The sequence below is a fragment of the Thalassophryne amazonica genome, chromosome 1, assembly GCF_902500255.1.
Source record: "Thalassophryne amazonica chromosome 1, fThaAma1.1, whole genome shotgun sequence".
NCBI classification, from domain to species: domain Eukaryota; kingdom Metazoa; phylum Chordata; class Actinopteri; order Batrachoidiformes; family Batrachoididae; genus Thalassophryne; species Thalassophryne amazonica.
In genome coordinates, this window is record NC_047103.1 from 47,613,810 (window position 1) to 47,628,903 (window position 15,094).

General features: G+C 41.2%; 1 protein-coding gene across 1 annotated transcript in view; it reads left to right on the plus strand.

The window, feature by feature from the left end:
• spice1 (spindle and centriole associated protein 1) overlaps positions 1 to 10,809 on the plus strand; it is a 55,911-nt gene extending 45,102 nt beyond the window's left edge. The window contains exon 18 of the mRNA XM_034169319.1: positions 10,583 to 10,809. Coding sequence (XP_034025210.1) covers positions 10,583 to 10,592 — 10 coding nt within the window. The 3' untranslated portion in view covers positions 10,593 to 10,809. The remainder of the gene's footprint in view (positions 1 to 10,582) is intronic.
• The last annotated feature ends 4,285 nt before the right edge of the window (positions 10,810 to 15,094 follow it).

The window sequence follows — 15,094 nt, forward strand, 5'->3', positions numbered from 1 at the left end:
AGGTTTGTGTTGGCACAAACTAATAGAAAATGTAGCCCCATGTGCCCATTTGCACAAAATGCACAGGAACCAACACAGCCAGGTTGTGCATGACATAAAATGAACCCAGCAGCACATCCTGTCCTTTCTTGTCATTTTCTCACCTATATTTTTGTCACTTATTTTTCTTTTCACTGTATACTGTGTGTGTAAGAGAGAGGAACAAAAGAAAAGAAAACTATGTGACACATTGGAAAAAATCAACCAAAAACCAGAGTAAACTGGGATACTATTTGGCCCTAAACAGACAGTGCTCTGTGGCAGAATACCTGAGCTCTGTGACCAACCCAAAGCTCAGGAAATCCTTGACCATGAGCACAGCTTCGTCATGGAGAAAGACCGCCACAGACAGACTTGGCTCCTCAGAGAAGACACAACACGAGGTGGAAACCGAGCTGCACTTCCTCACCACCTGCTCGCTGTATACCAAGACATCAGAGACACATACTTCCCACAGGTCACAAACACCCCAAAATACTTTGAGAGCACACCAACATCAGAAAAGTTCTGTATCTGTTGGGCGAAGTACAACAATGTGCAAACACAGCAGCAAGCTTTGTGAGCTGCTGCGACACAAAAAGAAGGAAATGATGGACATAAACCACCGTAAACCCAATACAGGAGATTAAACTGCTACATTATTTATGTATAACACATTTTATAGGACAGTATATTTCTACACCAAAAGCACAATTTTTACTATCATTTCAATCCCATATCTCCTGTCTACACATTTATTTACTGTAGAATATTGTTAACTGTATGTAAGTCTTAATAATTTTTATTTTTGTTGCTCTTTTTAACACTTGCTTTGACAATGTAAACGGATGTTACCATGTTAATAAAGCTCCATTGAAATTGAGAGGAGAAAGGCTGTCTCTGCTTTGAAGAGAAAAATGGTGCAGGAGTGTCTAGACTAGAGCCACCAGGTGGCAACATAGTCATTCAGCAGGAAGGAACAAAACTGGCTGCTACACTGCCACTGCAAAGGTCTTTGAAAAGCAGTTTTGTGTTTGGTCCGTGTGTACATAGTGTGAGATGTTCTGTTGTTATTCTTGCATCCTTGCCTTGACACATTTTTGAGTACAAATACATAGTAAACCCTTGATACTTACTCCATAGTTACCTCTTGGAGAATAGATAACCTGATTACATTTGAGTGCGGTTTGGTGTGGGAATGTCACGAGAACTGACACTTCAGTACTAACTCAGTACCACAATTGTGAAATGTGACTATACTAGTTTTCTACTGTGGTGGTAGTATTGGTACAGAGGACGTAGTTTTTCCGCAACTACATGGAAAAACTGCTGCTGCAGAAACTGACTTTACATTAGCCCAGCCCGACTGTGTCATGAACCAATGCTTCATAGCACCTCCCCAATACACAGTGGAGTCGGGGATAGCCAACCATGACATAACATTAGCATTGGTAATAAAATGAAAGCTGGCCAAAGAGAAAAAGGCCACAAAGTAGTGTCGGCTATGACGAGATTAAACTGCATCTTGTCTAAGGGTACATTGGTGTCCAAGCTGTGACTCCAATTCAATTTAATCATCTTATAATGTGTCTAATCCTGATAAAAGCCGTCTCAAGGCGCCTCACACAAAATAATTCAATATAAAAATTAAATAATTAAAAATGAATAAAAAATTCAAATACATAATTAAAACAGAAGTAAAAGAATAAACCAGATAAAAAATAAAAAACTATCCATAAGAAAGAGAAAAAAAATGGGTTTTAAGTCTTGACTTAAAAATGTCCATGGACTCTGTCTCATGGTTGCAGGAAGACCGTTCCACAGGGTGGGAGCATGATGAGAAAAAGCTCTTTGACCCGCTGACTTCTTCTTCACCCTGGGAACACAGAGAAATCCAGCATCCTGCGACCGCAAAGCCCGGGCCGGCACGTAAGGTTCCACCAGATCAGCCAGATAAGACGGCGCCAGTCCATGAACAACTTTATAAGTCAATAACAAAACCTTAAAATCTGCTCTCACAGAGACAGGGAGCCAGTGTAAAGATGCCAAAATGGGTGTGATATGTTCAGACCTTCTACTAAGTGTCAAAAGTCTGGCGGTGGCGTTCTGAACCAGCTGAAGACCTCTAATGCTGGACTGCGGTAACCCTGAAAATAGAACATCACAATAATCTAGTCTAGAAGAAACAAAAGCATGAATAAGGGTCTCAGCATCAGCCACAGACAGGATGAGGCAGAACCTCACTATATTTCACACATGGAAAAAAGCAGTCTTTGTAACATCCTTGATGTGGAGGTCAAAGGACAACACGGGTTCAAAAATTACCACAAGGTTCCTCACTTTCTCCTCCTGGGAGACTCCTGAGCTTAGCTGAAAGCTTCTCTCCTAACAGCTTCATAAGGTGTTGCTAGAGCAGCTCTTCATCATCTTGTCACCTACTGATCAAATACGTTTTAGCACAATACTGTGATGTAAAAACTTGTTTTTCTTTTGGCTTCTCCAGAAAGTAATATTGTAGTCACTGAGTCGCTATATAGAGTAATTCCAAATCAGCTAATAGTTTTAATTAACTGATTTGGATTTTTGTTCTATTGTATGTCTGCCTCCTTGGTGGCACAGTCACGTGATGAGTCACCTCTCTACTTCTTCTATCTGACTCTATGCCTCATATTCAGAATGTACTTTATAAATATAAGCTGTACTGATGCAGATATGACAAATATGGATGTGTTAAATTTCCATCCAGTGCAGATGCTCAGTGTGTTTACAGTGATGCCTCACATTCATCCATTCACACACATACACACACACACACACAGGCATGTTGGTGTGCTGCCATGCAAGAGATTTGCTTGATGATCTTCTCTTCATTGGCTTCCTGTTAATTCCAGAATAGAATTTAAAATTCTTCTTCTTACTTATAAGGTTTTGAATAATCAGGTCCCATCTTATCTTAGGGACCTCATAGTACCATATCACCCCAATAGAGCGCTTCGCTCTCAGACTGCAGGCTTACTTGTAGTTCCTAGGGTTTGTAAGAGTAGAATGGGAGGCAGAGCCTTCAGCTTTCAGGCTCCTCTCGGGTGACCCTGAGCCATCCCTTAGTTATGCTGCTATAGACTTAGACTGCTGGGAGGTTTCCCATGATGCACCCAGTGTTTCTTTTTATTCACCTCTTTTTGCTCTGTATGCACCACTCTGCATTTAATCATTGGTGATTGATCTCTGCTCTCTTCCACAGCATGTATTTTTCCTGGGGGGTTGGGGTTTTTCTGTAATTATTGTATGGCTTTTGCCTTGTAATATAAAGCGCCTTGGGGCCAGGGGAGTAACTTTGATTTTGATATTGGTGGGGACACAAAAGTGCTCCTAGACAAAGATTTTTTTTTATTTTTTTTTGCATTACCAATCATATGTTCATGTTATGCAGATGTTATAGGTTAACGAGCCATCCCAATGGTTAGGGAGTTGGTCTTTCAATCACAGGGTTGCAGGCTCAAATCCCAACCTTACCTTTCTTTACACCTCCATCCATGACTGGAGTGACCTTGAGCAAAGCAACTAACCCAACATTGCTCCAGCTATACATTTAAATTGAATTCATCAAGGATGGATATTTAACACAAAGTATTGCAATGACCCAATCTGATAGTGTTGTGACGTTCGTGAATAGGGATGGGTATTGATAAGATTTTATCTATCAATGCCATTATTGATTCTGCTTATCGATCCAATTCCTTATTGATACCTCGTGAATTTTGTACTAAAAGTAGGCTTTACAGGTTTTCTATGTATTTCATTGAGTCTTAAAGTAAATAAATATGAAATTGGTCACTGTACCCTTGATCTCTGGACATAAAAAAAAATAAACAAAACTGTGTTTCGCTTTGAAGTTATTAATTCCGACTGGACTCTATCGTTCTAACTTGACTTGGCAGAGAGCCGCGCAGTGTTTGGAGCTGTGTGAACAGAACGGAGGACAGTTCTCATTTCTTTCTCGCAACAAGACAGGAGTCCCAGTTAGTAACTTTAATACGCACAAAAGTGACTCATGATTGACATATTCAGGGATGGATATGTCACCACCTGCACGAAAATGAATTCTAGAAGCTGTGAAATGCAATCTTCGACTATTCCAGACAATAAACTGGAGTGAGTGCAGCATCCATTTAGTGAGAAAAAAAAAAAAAACACCTTTCCTTATTCAGATTCATTCCAGTAGTAGTCTGCTCTTACTAGGATGCAGCAGTTTTCTAGTTTGGCAGATAGTTCTGGAGGAAATCACTGAGGAAATTAACACATTGAAAATATGGTTTGACCAAAACAAATTGTCATTAAACTTAAATAAGACAGGGATGAAATGGAGGTGTAAGAGTCACTAAGTGTTCACAGGAAACACTTATTTATTTCTGTATGTATGTATTTATTTATGTATGTTCATTGTTAGTTGGTTTTATACACTCAACAAAAATATAAACGCAACACTTTTGGTTTTGCTCCCATTTTGTATGAGATGAACTCAAAGATCTAAATCTTTTTCCACATACACAATATCACCATTTCTCTCAAATATTGTTCACAAACCAGTCTAAATCTGTGATAGTGAGCACTTCTCCTTTGCTGAGATAATCCATCCCACCTCACAGGTGTGCCATATCAAGATGCTGATTAGACACCATGATTAGTGCACAGGTGTGCCTTAGACTGCCCACAATAAAAGGCCACTCTGAAAGGTGCAGTTTTATCACACAGCACAATGCCACAGATGTCGCAAGATTTGAGGGAGCGTGCAATTGGCATGCTGACAGCAGGAATGTCAACCAGAGCTGTTGCTCGTGTATTGAATGCTCATGTCTCTACCATAAGCCGTCTCCAAAGTCGTTTCAGAGAATTTGGCAGTACATCCAACCAGCCTCACAACCGCAGACCACGTGTAACCACACCAGCCCAGGACCTCCACATCCAGCATGTTCACCTCCAAGATCGTCTGAGACCAGCCACTTGGACAGCTGCTGAAACAATCGGTTTGCAAAACCAAAGAATTTCTGCACAAACTGTCAGAAACCATCTCAGGGAAGCTCATCTGCATGCTCGTCGTCCTCATCGGGGTCTCGACCTGACTCCAGTTTGTCATCGTAACCGACTTGAGTGGGCAAATGCTCACATTCGCTGGCATTTGGCACATTGGAGAGGTGTTTTCTTCACGGATGATGTGAAGGAGATGTGTTGCACTGCATGAGGCAAATGGTGGTCACACCAGATACTGACTGGTATCCCCCCCCAATAAAACAAAACTGCACCTTTCAGAGTGGCCTTTTATTGTGGGCAGTCTAAGGCACACCTGTGCACTAATCTTGGTGTCTAATCAGCATCTTGATATGGCACACCTGTGAGGTGGGATGGATTATCTCAGCAAAGGAGAAGTGCTCACTATCACAGATTTAGACTGGTTTGTGAACAATGTTTGAGGGAAATGGTGATACTGTGTATGTGGAAAAAGTTTTAGATCTTTGAGTTCATCTCATACAAAATGGGAGCAAAACCAAAAGTGTTGCGTTTATATTTTTGTTGAGTATATTTTCTGTTGTGTTTCTATTCAGGTTCTTTTTGTCTCTTTCTCTAAAACTGTATATAATAAGTATATATTGTATATAATAATCATTAGATTATAATATATAAACAAAAATAAATTTAAAAAATATTACAATTTGAAAACAAATGCACCCGAACATGACGACAGCTGCAACTGCTTAATGCTAACTTTTAACATTGAAAATACCATAGACACGCTAACGCGTTAGCATCGCTCCCGTTTTTAAGTTATAAAATACATCTATCAACTGTTTCAGAAGACCATAACAGGTCGGTTTAACATAGAAAAGGTAAATAATACTCACAGACGTATGCTCTTTAGGGTTTTAGCAGGGGAAAATTAAGCGAAAGAAAGAAAGAATAAACAAAGCAATCGAAGTACTGTTTCAATCTGCGAACCACTGCTTTGATTGGTTCAAGGTTCAAAGCAAAGCCACGCTGCAGAAAAGTTGATTACGGACCCACTGCAGGGTCCGTAATCGATGTAGAGAAATTATCATTTTCCTGACAAACACCCCCCAAAATAATGGCCACTCTGAAGGACCGATAACAGAATCGTTAAGCAAAAAGCTTATTGATGTCGGTGGATCGAATCATTTCTTAACGATACCCGAAAGGAACCGGTTCTCGATACCCATCCCTATTCGTGAATGAATTGATTCCCGTTTGTCTGTCTGTTATTGTGTCCGCCCGCAGAGTCTTTTAATAAGTTCCCTGCAACTGTGCAGTAGCCTAGCTCTAATGATGTGTCCTGCCATGTTGCTAAAACCTGCCTAGTGCTTAAAAAGCAGAAGAACCCTAATGCTTTTAAGAAGGGTTTCCATTCATGAAAGGGATTTTGCTTAGTTTTTAAAGCTTGACGGAGACCCTGCACTTACATTCCTGACTGTGAAGAATGAACAAATATCTTGTTTCTTGGGAAACAAGATATATAATATATAATATCCATTACCAAATATCACAAAGTCTAGCTCAAGAGAGAGAGATAGGGGCGGGGTGGACGGGGGTCGATGGGTGGTCGCGGCTACTGTGGGAAGTGTGCTGCTTGGAGTGACAAGTGGGATAGCCAACCAAGTTAGCGAGAAACGCGTAGCTAATCAGCAGTGTTGGCACAGTTACGTTGAAAAAGTAATCCAATTACTGATTACTGATTCCTCCTTGAAAAAGTAACTTAGTTACTTTACTGATTACTCAATTGGAAAAGTAACTAAGTTAGATTACTAGTTACTTTTTTAGTTACTTTCCCCAGCTGCCGACAACAACCCTCTGCCACCTCAACATGACAATGATACTTGTTTTGCCAAAACTCACTTTATAGTCACCCTTTCTTGACTTCAATGAAAATAAATACTTGTTTTATAAAAAGTAAAATAAAGACCTCTTTCTTGACCTCATATTTAACTGTTGACAGCACTGTAACAGTAAAACTTGCAATTTCTAACCTACATTGTTTATAAATGTAACTATTAAATTCATTCTAACATTTTTCTAACATTTAAATTCTCTCTAAACATTTTACTTGTTGAAATTATTATTATTTTAAGTAGTATTAGTAGTTGTAGTAAAAAAAAAAAGGCTTCAAAACTGGACCTTTAATCTAGGGGTGTTGTGGGGGGGCACATCTTTGCCCCACGCCCCCATTCCATCTGGATTCACCCCTGCTTTGGCGTTTGAGCGCAAAGAATGGATAACATTTATTTATGCAGAAAACAGGACCAGATTTACAGGTAAGAAAGTTTTATTGCATTTTCACATCATGTGCTCCTCAGAAAGAGAGTTTAGGTGCATTTGAGTGGAAAATAGTGTTAGTTGTTGACGCGTAGCGGAGGATCAGCTGTTTTTAGCAGCAGATTGGGAGCGGCTCTGGGAAAAAAAAAGCATAAAAATGTCTGTAAAGCTCAGTGCAGGTGTGCTGTTGTCACTGTGCTTTAAGAGGTGAGGACGAGTCGTAGCTGTTGCAGAACAACGCGGATGAAAAGCTCACAGCTAGCTTAAAGTGTGTAGCTCTGTCGAATTCCGACCCCCTGCCCACAGACAAAGTTTAATGCTGCTTTCGATCCATAATGCAAAAATAATAGTAACGCACAGTGACCTGATTACTGATTTGGAAAGATTAACGCGTTAGATTATTCGTTACTAAAAAAAAGTGGTCAGATTAGACCGGCATCACTGCTAATCAGACAAGGATATCTACGTTAAAGAGGGGGGCTTCGAGCAGTGGCACCTTTATGTGCCATAATAATGGAGGACAGCGGTTTTATTGGTCGTGATTACACAGTAGGGGGCTGAATATTGGTAGGGACGTGACCCTAGCGTCCCTACCCAAAATTACGCCCTAGCTTGGGGCAACTGTTTGTTGTGATTTGGCGCTATATAAATAAAATTGATTTGATTTGATTTGATTAACGCCCTTAGCCAGGGACAACTTAGTCAGTTTCCTGTCTGACAGAATCAAACCGAGGTTCTTCTGGTTCCAAGCCTACCTCCGTAACACCAAGTCAGCACAGTTTATTATGCTGCTGATCGGTAAATTATTTATCATAAGGCACACAACTGCCACAGCAACACCAGGCATTGCTTCTGCTCCGTCACCACTTTGAAAGCTGAGTACAGTTAATGTAACATGATTTTAACCATGGTGATGGAGGTTAAATTGTCTACAATACATGTTTGTTGTGGCAGTGAAGATATCTTTAGTCGTTTCTTGTCATTTTGTTGTGCTGATTACATCAACAGAATGTAAAATAATAGATTGATGTGTCATATTTTGTTCATTCATTGACTGTTGCTTTCCCGAACAGTTCTAAATGGGAAAAGTCAAACCTCAGCAGATGTATTTCCACTTCTGGTCATGTTTAAGGTTTTAAGAATGACACTGGGGTGGGAAAGAGAGCACTTGAGCTTTGCAGTCATTCAGGAATGCTGTGTGGTTGATGAGAAGTAAATATTGTAGATGATAACAGGGTGGAAGCATAAAGAGGCCATGGACAGCAGCCCTAAATGTGGGGTCAGGGATCACTGAAGCAGGGGAAGGTGGGTGGGACTTATTGTATTGGTTGTGGCAGAGTGAAGGACAGCGTGAATGGGGATTCATTGCCTCTCAATACCCCCCCACCCACCTTCACCAGGGAGAGTTCCCATGTGATCCACCACCACCTTTTTCCGGGGCTTCTTAGCAGCTTCAGCGTGCCTGTGCTCCTTCTCTTACATAGTCCTTGTCAAAACTAACATTCTTTACTTTAACTTTTTTTGAACTGTCAGGAGAAATTCTTCTTAAATAGCTGAAGGTTTTCAGCAAAGTAATGCTTCCACAACTTATGAATATCTTGTTAATATACACTCAGGTCTATAAGTAATTTTTACAGCACCTCACTGTGGTTAAATGGAGACTTTCACTTTGAGTGTTTGCATCCAAATCAAGCAAAAAGCAATTAGACATTTCTTTTAAAATAACGCTTTCATTAGTTTTAAGGGCTCAAAATAATATAGGTTGCTACCATTAGGTGTCACTAGAGCAGATAATCTGTCTCCATCTTACCCTGTCCTCTGGATCTTCCTCTGTCACATCAGCCACCTGCATGTCCTCCCTCAGCACATCCATGAACCTCCTCTTTGGCCTCCCTCTTATCCTGCCTGGTGGCTCCATCCTCTGCATCCTTCTCCCTATATACTTTGGGTCTGCACATGTCCAAATCATCTCAGTCTTGCATCTCTGATTTTGTCTACAAACTGTCCTACCTTCTCTGTCCCTCTGATATGTTCATTCCTAATCCTGTCCATCCTCGTCACTCACAAAGAGAATCATAATATTTTCAGCTCTGCCTCTTGTCTGTTTGGTAGCACCACCGCCTCTAAAACATACAACACAGCTGGTCTCACCACTGTTTTTTAAACTTTCCCTTTCACACACCCTTTTACCACAAATCACTCCTGCCACCTTTCTTCACTCACTCCACCCTGTCTGCACTGTCTTTTTCACCTGTACCACATTCTGTTACTTTGCACAGTCGACCCCAAGTATTTAAACTCATCTACCTGAGCCACTTCTTGCAGACTCACTTTTCTTCCATACTGCCTCTCATTCATGCACATGTACTCTGTCATGCGTTGACTAGCTTTCATTCCCCTTCTCTCCACAGCATAGCTCCACCTCTCCAGGCTCATCTTGACATGCTCCCTACTCTCACTACAAATTAAAGCGTCAGCAAACATCAGAGTCCATGGAGGCTCCTTTCTGTTCTTGTCCATCAATTTGTCCAACACCTTTGCCACAAAGAAAGTGAATAAATGACATTGTATTTTTCTGTAAATAATTGACTGAATGTCTGATTTTCTACGCCTTTACTGCAGCTGTTCCTTTGTTGGCTCTTTCTTGGACCACGATGACTTTACTTTTGCATTCACAGAATAGAATGGAATACTTGTTCATTTTGGTTCAGACCAAAATGATTGACTTGGCTATTGATGAAGATTTTACTTTGTTGCGTTCTAAACCCAGTCTCACTCCAGTCAGTAGGACAAGTGGGACAACACTTTCACTTGTCCCATATAAAACGGGACTTGTTCCACACTGGAGATAAAAATTTCTCTCAGAATGTCAAACAACACCCCAGTGAACACAGACTAATATTCCTTCATTTTTAAGGTACAAAATTTAATTTTTGTCAATATTTGATATGTGGAATCCATTAAATGCAAGTAATTTTGTGCAGTAACAACAATGAAACTGATAAATACTGGAGGTTTTTTTTTTCTTTCATATCATAAAATCAAGTCTCTCCTGTACTAGAATTGATCTGCACTGTATTTAACTGAAAATACCTTTTTCCCAGTAGTTTTCAATTTTATTTTAATTGGATACAAAACTGAAAATATAGTTGTTATCTGTAAATTAATAAACCAACTTTTATTTTAGGTGTTACACCTATAATGACAAATTACATTTTCCTTTTTTCTTTTTTTTTTTACACAGTAATTCTTGACTCATGACTCATCTTCAACTTCACTTATCCGGGATCGGGTTGTGGGGGCAGCAGCTCCAGCAGAAGACCCCGGACTTCCCTTTCCCAGGCCAGTAATTAAAAGATTTTTATCTCCCAGCTTTCTTGAATTGCGTATACACAAATTCATGCAAAATTGCAATAATTAAATGTGTATCTCATATAAAGGTTTGTGTCCACATTAGCAAGATAGCATTTTCTTCTTCTTCTTTTTTGCATTGTAATTTTAAGGTGGCAGAGCTTTATTGAAGGTGTGTGACCATAATGATTTAGGAAAAATCTATTCAGTAACTGCTTCTCTGTAAAACCTTTATTAAGAAATTATGTAAATGTATTATTTTCACTTCATTTACATTAAAATATTCAGTTCTATTTATTGTGTGAAGCTGTCTCAAGGCGCTTCACAGAAGTAAGTTCTAACCAGTGACAACTCTGACAATGTACCCGCTGTTCCCTGGTTGACATCAGTGTTAAAACAATATGCGACATGATATGTAATGTTTTGTTTTGTTTAGTATAGTATTTAAGACTAAAATTAAACAGTCTGAAATTAATGCTTTCCCGGTGTATGGTTACTGAAGAGGTCATATTTGGATTTTGAACTGCGCACCACTAAAAACCAGGAAGTTCCAGGCGACTCCCAACATTGGAGAAGAAGGAAGAAGTGATATCAGTGGGAGAACCATTATCTTAACAGCCTCATTTGTTTGGTTAGCGATCAGATGTATTTCTGTGTTTAAGTGCTTCATTTCTGGAGTCAGGCTGGCAGGATGTGTTTGCTGCAAGTTTTTATTAAAACGCTGTTGCAGGTGGAGCAGCTGGTTTCAGTTTCCTAAGGATCACGTGCTTTGGAATGAGTGGACTGTGGACCAGCAGCACTACTTTTTTCCACACTCTTTAAACATTGCAGCTTAAATAATGATGTAGCTAATTTACGGATTTTTGCAGGCTACTGACAGCCCCGTTTCCACCGAGTGGTTTGGGTCAATGCTGCACGGTATTATACATGTCAGAACGGTTAAGTCTGGCAGGCAGAATCCTTTTGATTAGCAGGTGAAACACTTACACTGAGGAGCGTGTGTCCACGGTGTCAGACAGGGGCAAAACTGAGTATTTTTACATTATTTTATTTTTCACTTACACTAATTGGTGTAATTCATGTTATGCCCAGAACAAACCCATGATTAATTAAGAGACTAAATACAACCTGTTTACTCTATGTGATGTGCTGTGCTTTGCTCAGTGGAGTTGGACACACCCAAAGCACACTTTACGCTCTAGATGGACAAAATAGGGCCCTTTGTAACACACTTTTCCTGTAGGGTGTTCTTGATCTCACCATCTGTTGTACGGGCACAAAAATTTTATCATTCACTGTGGTACTTTGTTTACTACCCTTTTAAATTAATTTTATTAGTAAACAGAGTGTGTCTCTGTCTCAATTTTATCTAAAGTCTGGGTCTGTTAATGAAACTTAGGGCCCCTTCATACATAGTACGAATGTGGCTGAATTGCGTACGAAGCAGGAATCGTATGCAGTACGTGTAAAATCGGAGCTGCTTCCAATGCCTCCTACACCTGTTGCTACAAGTATTTGTGCACACCAGCGGCTGAAAGACAGAGTGTGCCCTGTGAGAGCTCGTTCGATCCCTCTCGTGGCAGGTGTCGGCCAAATTCCAGGTGACACACACGAACATCTAACACCACTCACTTGGCACTTAGACAAATTTCACAGCCTGCTCACTGTTTTCGTGAGAACAGCGTGAATGGCCACACATTTTCTAAGTACCCCCACGAGTGCGGCATTGCAAAACAGCAACGCAAATGTGGCGTGCAAGAGTGTTGGCGCTCCCCCCCCCCCCCCCCCCCCGCAACACATGCTGTGTGTGTGAATCGCGTGTGTATTTGCTCCCCCAGCAGTAAAAATAACTAAAAAGAAATGTTCACATAATAGAGACACAGAGTGACACAGTGTGTGCACTGAACTGACAGGGAGTGTGGCCGCCGACAGCCTCAGCTGTTGAGATCTCTGATTCTGGACGTCACCGCTGGGAAACACGTACTGTGTTTGGACGGACATAAACTTACAACTGTCCACTGTGACGTGCATGTGTTTGCTGTCTTCACGTGGACATACATAAAAACATATATCACTGTTGGGACAGGCTGCAGCGAGCGAGCACACGGTGCACACATTGAAAGGCTGCCCCAGGTGAAACGGACTGTCAGATCATAACACACAGCGGGCAATCTGAATGCCACGTCACCCACGTGAGCTCTGTTCCACATGACGTGGTGTCTGTCCTGCAGCACGCCGTCCACAGGACACATGTGTCAGGCTGGACATGCACAAGGGGCCGGCTGGACACACCAGGCCAGTAGATGTGGACAAGACTGAACTGCTTCATTCTTGTCATTTCATGACTGTATGTCTGTGACCATGGGTCATCTACAGAGGAACAGACGGTTCATACTTGTATTGTTCACTTGATAAGAGGGATTCAATAAAATGCTGCTGTTTTTAATGGTGTGTGGCTTTATTTTTTGTTAAATACATCCATCTCCTTGTTGATTTCAGGCATTTTTCTGCATCTTTTATAGGACAGTGATGGTAGTGCAGTGGTAAAGTTTCTGGCTGGCAATCAGGGCTTTTGTAAATTGCAGGTTTGAATCCTGTGGGTGGCATGTATTTTTTTTTCACAACATGTGGTTGCACATGCTCCAGCTGCTTGCACTGTGTGGGCGTGCAAGCCTGCCCAACCATGTGTCCCTCCCGACGTTGGGTCGATGTTTTTTTGTGGTTCGCTCATACGAGCTGTTTCACCATGTTTCGCCCTGATTTGTACTTATTTGTACTACGTGTGAGCTAGTGGCCAGTGATCACCTTAGTATCTCTTCTGCTTTCCTGTTGCTTAATGCTGATGAATTATACCTTAAGTGTAGTTTTTCTGGCCAACTGATTGTTTTCTTTTTCTCTCTGCCCGGGATGCAGCTAAATCCACGTGCTGGATTGGATGATTTCTGTGGCGGATGCGGGATGGATTCTTCTGTAGGAACAGATCCAACGAGTGGCTCAGTGACCCCCCCCCCCTCCCCCAACAGTGGACTGGATGCCTGCATGGACTCCCGTTGTGTTGTCTTCTGTATTGTAAATCTTTTTGGTAGAATGGTCTAAGCAGTGGTTCACCCCTCTGAGTTTGGTCTGCTTGAGGTTTCTTCCTCAATATCATCAGAGGGAGTTTTTCCTTACCCCTGTCACCTGTGTGCTTGTGCCTGGAGTTGGTAAGGTTAGACCTTACTTCTGTGAACCGCCTTGAGGCAGCTTTGTTGTGATTTGGCGCTATATAAAGTAAATAAATTGAAATTGAAATTCACTGAAGTTATTCTGTTGAGGTTTTTGTTGATTGTGATCTCACCTATATGCTTACTTTTCAGAATGTTTCAGTGCTTACTTGTAAACAGAATAATGGTTTCACAACACGCACACAGCTGACCACAGAATTGCTAATCAAGTGTTTTTCCAAATAAGTTTGGACCTCTAACATTGACAGGTTATGTATTAAATATGGCGTGAAAGTCCTTCATCTTTAGCTCCTTTTGAACATAAATTACCTTGAAATTAAAACCTTTGAGTGTTATGAGACATCATCAATCCAAGTCATGCAACTTTATGAATTGTAGTGTTTGGATCATACCACGAGAGGGCGCTGTTAATGTACTGCAGCTAATTGCAGCATCTTTGTTGTGCTCACCCCCCCCCCACCCCCACCATTTTTAAACCAAATATGACAAAAAGTAGCATTAAAATAATTAAGAGTAATGTTGTTAAGTAAGTGATTTAGCGTTCACACAGAGCGCTTTGTCAACATAAATCTGACAGTCGAGTTTGTTTTGAGGCAGATTTGCTCTTTGCAAAGGCTGTTTTGAAAAACATCTGTATGTATGAGTGAGTGTGCACGCCTGTGTGCACAGCAGTGTATTACACAGCTGTGTTCTGATCTGAAACAGGCTATTTGCTGCTGTGAAAATATTATTGCAAGTGTTTATTATTGCTTCAGTGTGAAACAGTGGGAGTATTGTGTGCAGCACCGAGTAGATATGTGTGTGTTGTGGGGGATTCTCTCTCTCTCTCTTTTCTCTGTTTCCCACCGGCTAGCCCCCGGCCCGTGGCCCATTGCACCCTGGGTAATGGGGAGGCCTTTTGGAGTTGATTAGTTCCGGCTGGATCCCAGATAAAGTTCTGACAGGCGGGAGAAACGGGTTCTCAGCGTGACTCTCCAATTTCCCTGCGCTCCCCCTGTCTCAGGCACAATGGGCAAAGCAGGCAAGCGCTTTTTAAACAACTGCAGCTTCACGCTCATACGCCGTGACCCACGCTGCACTGCTGCACACACTCGACCATTACTGCTCCTGCCAGTCAGTCCACACAGAGTTAATCAGGCAAAACCCTTAAAACACACCTCTTTTTTGTTTGTTTGTTTTGT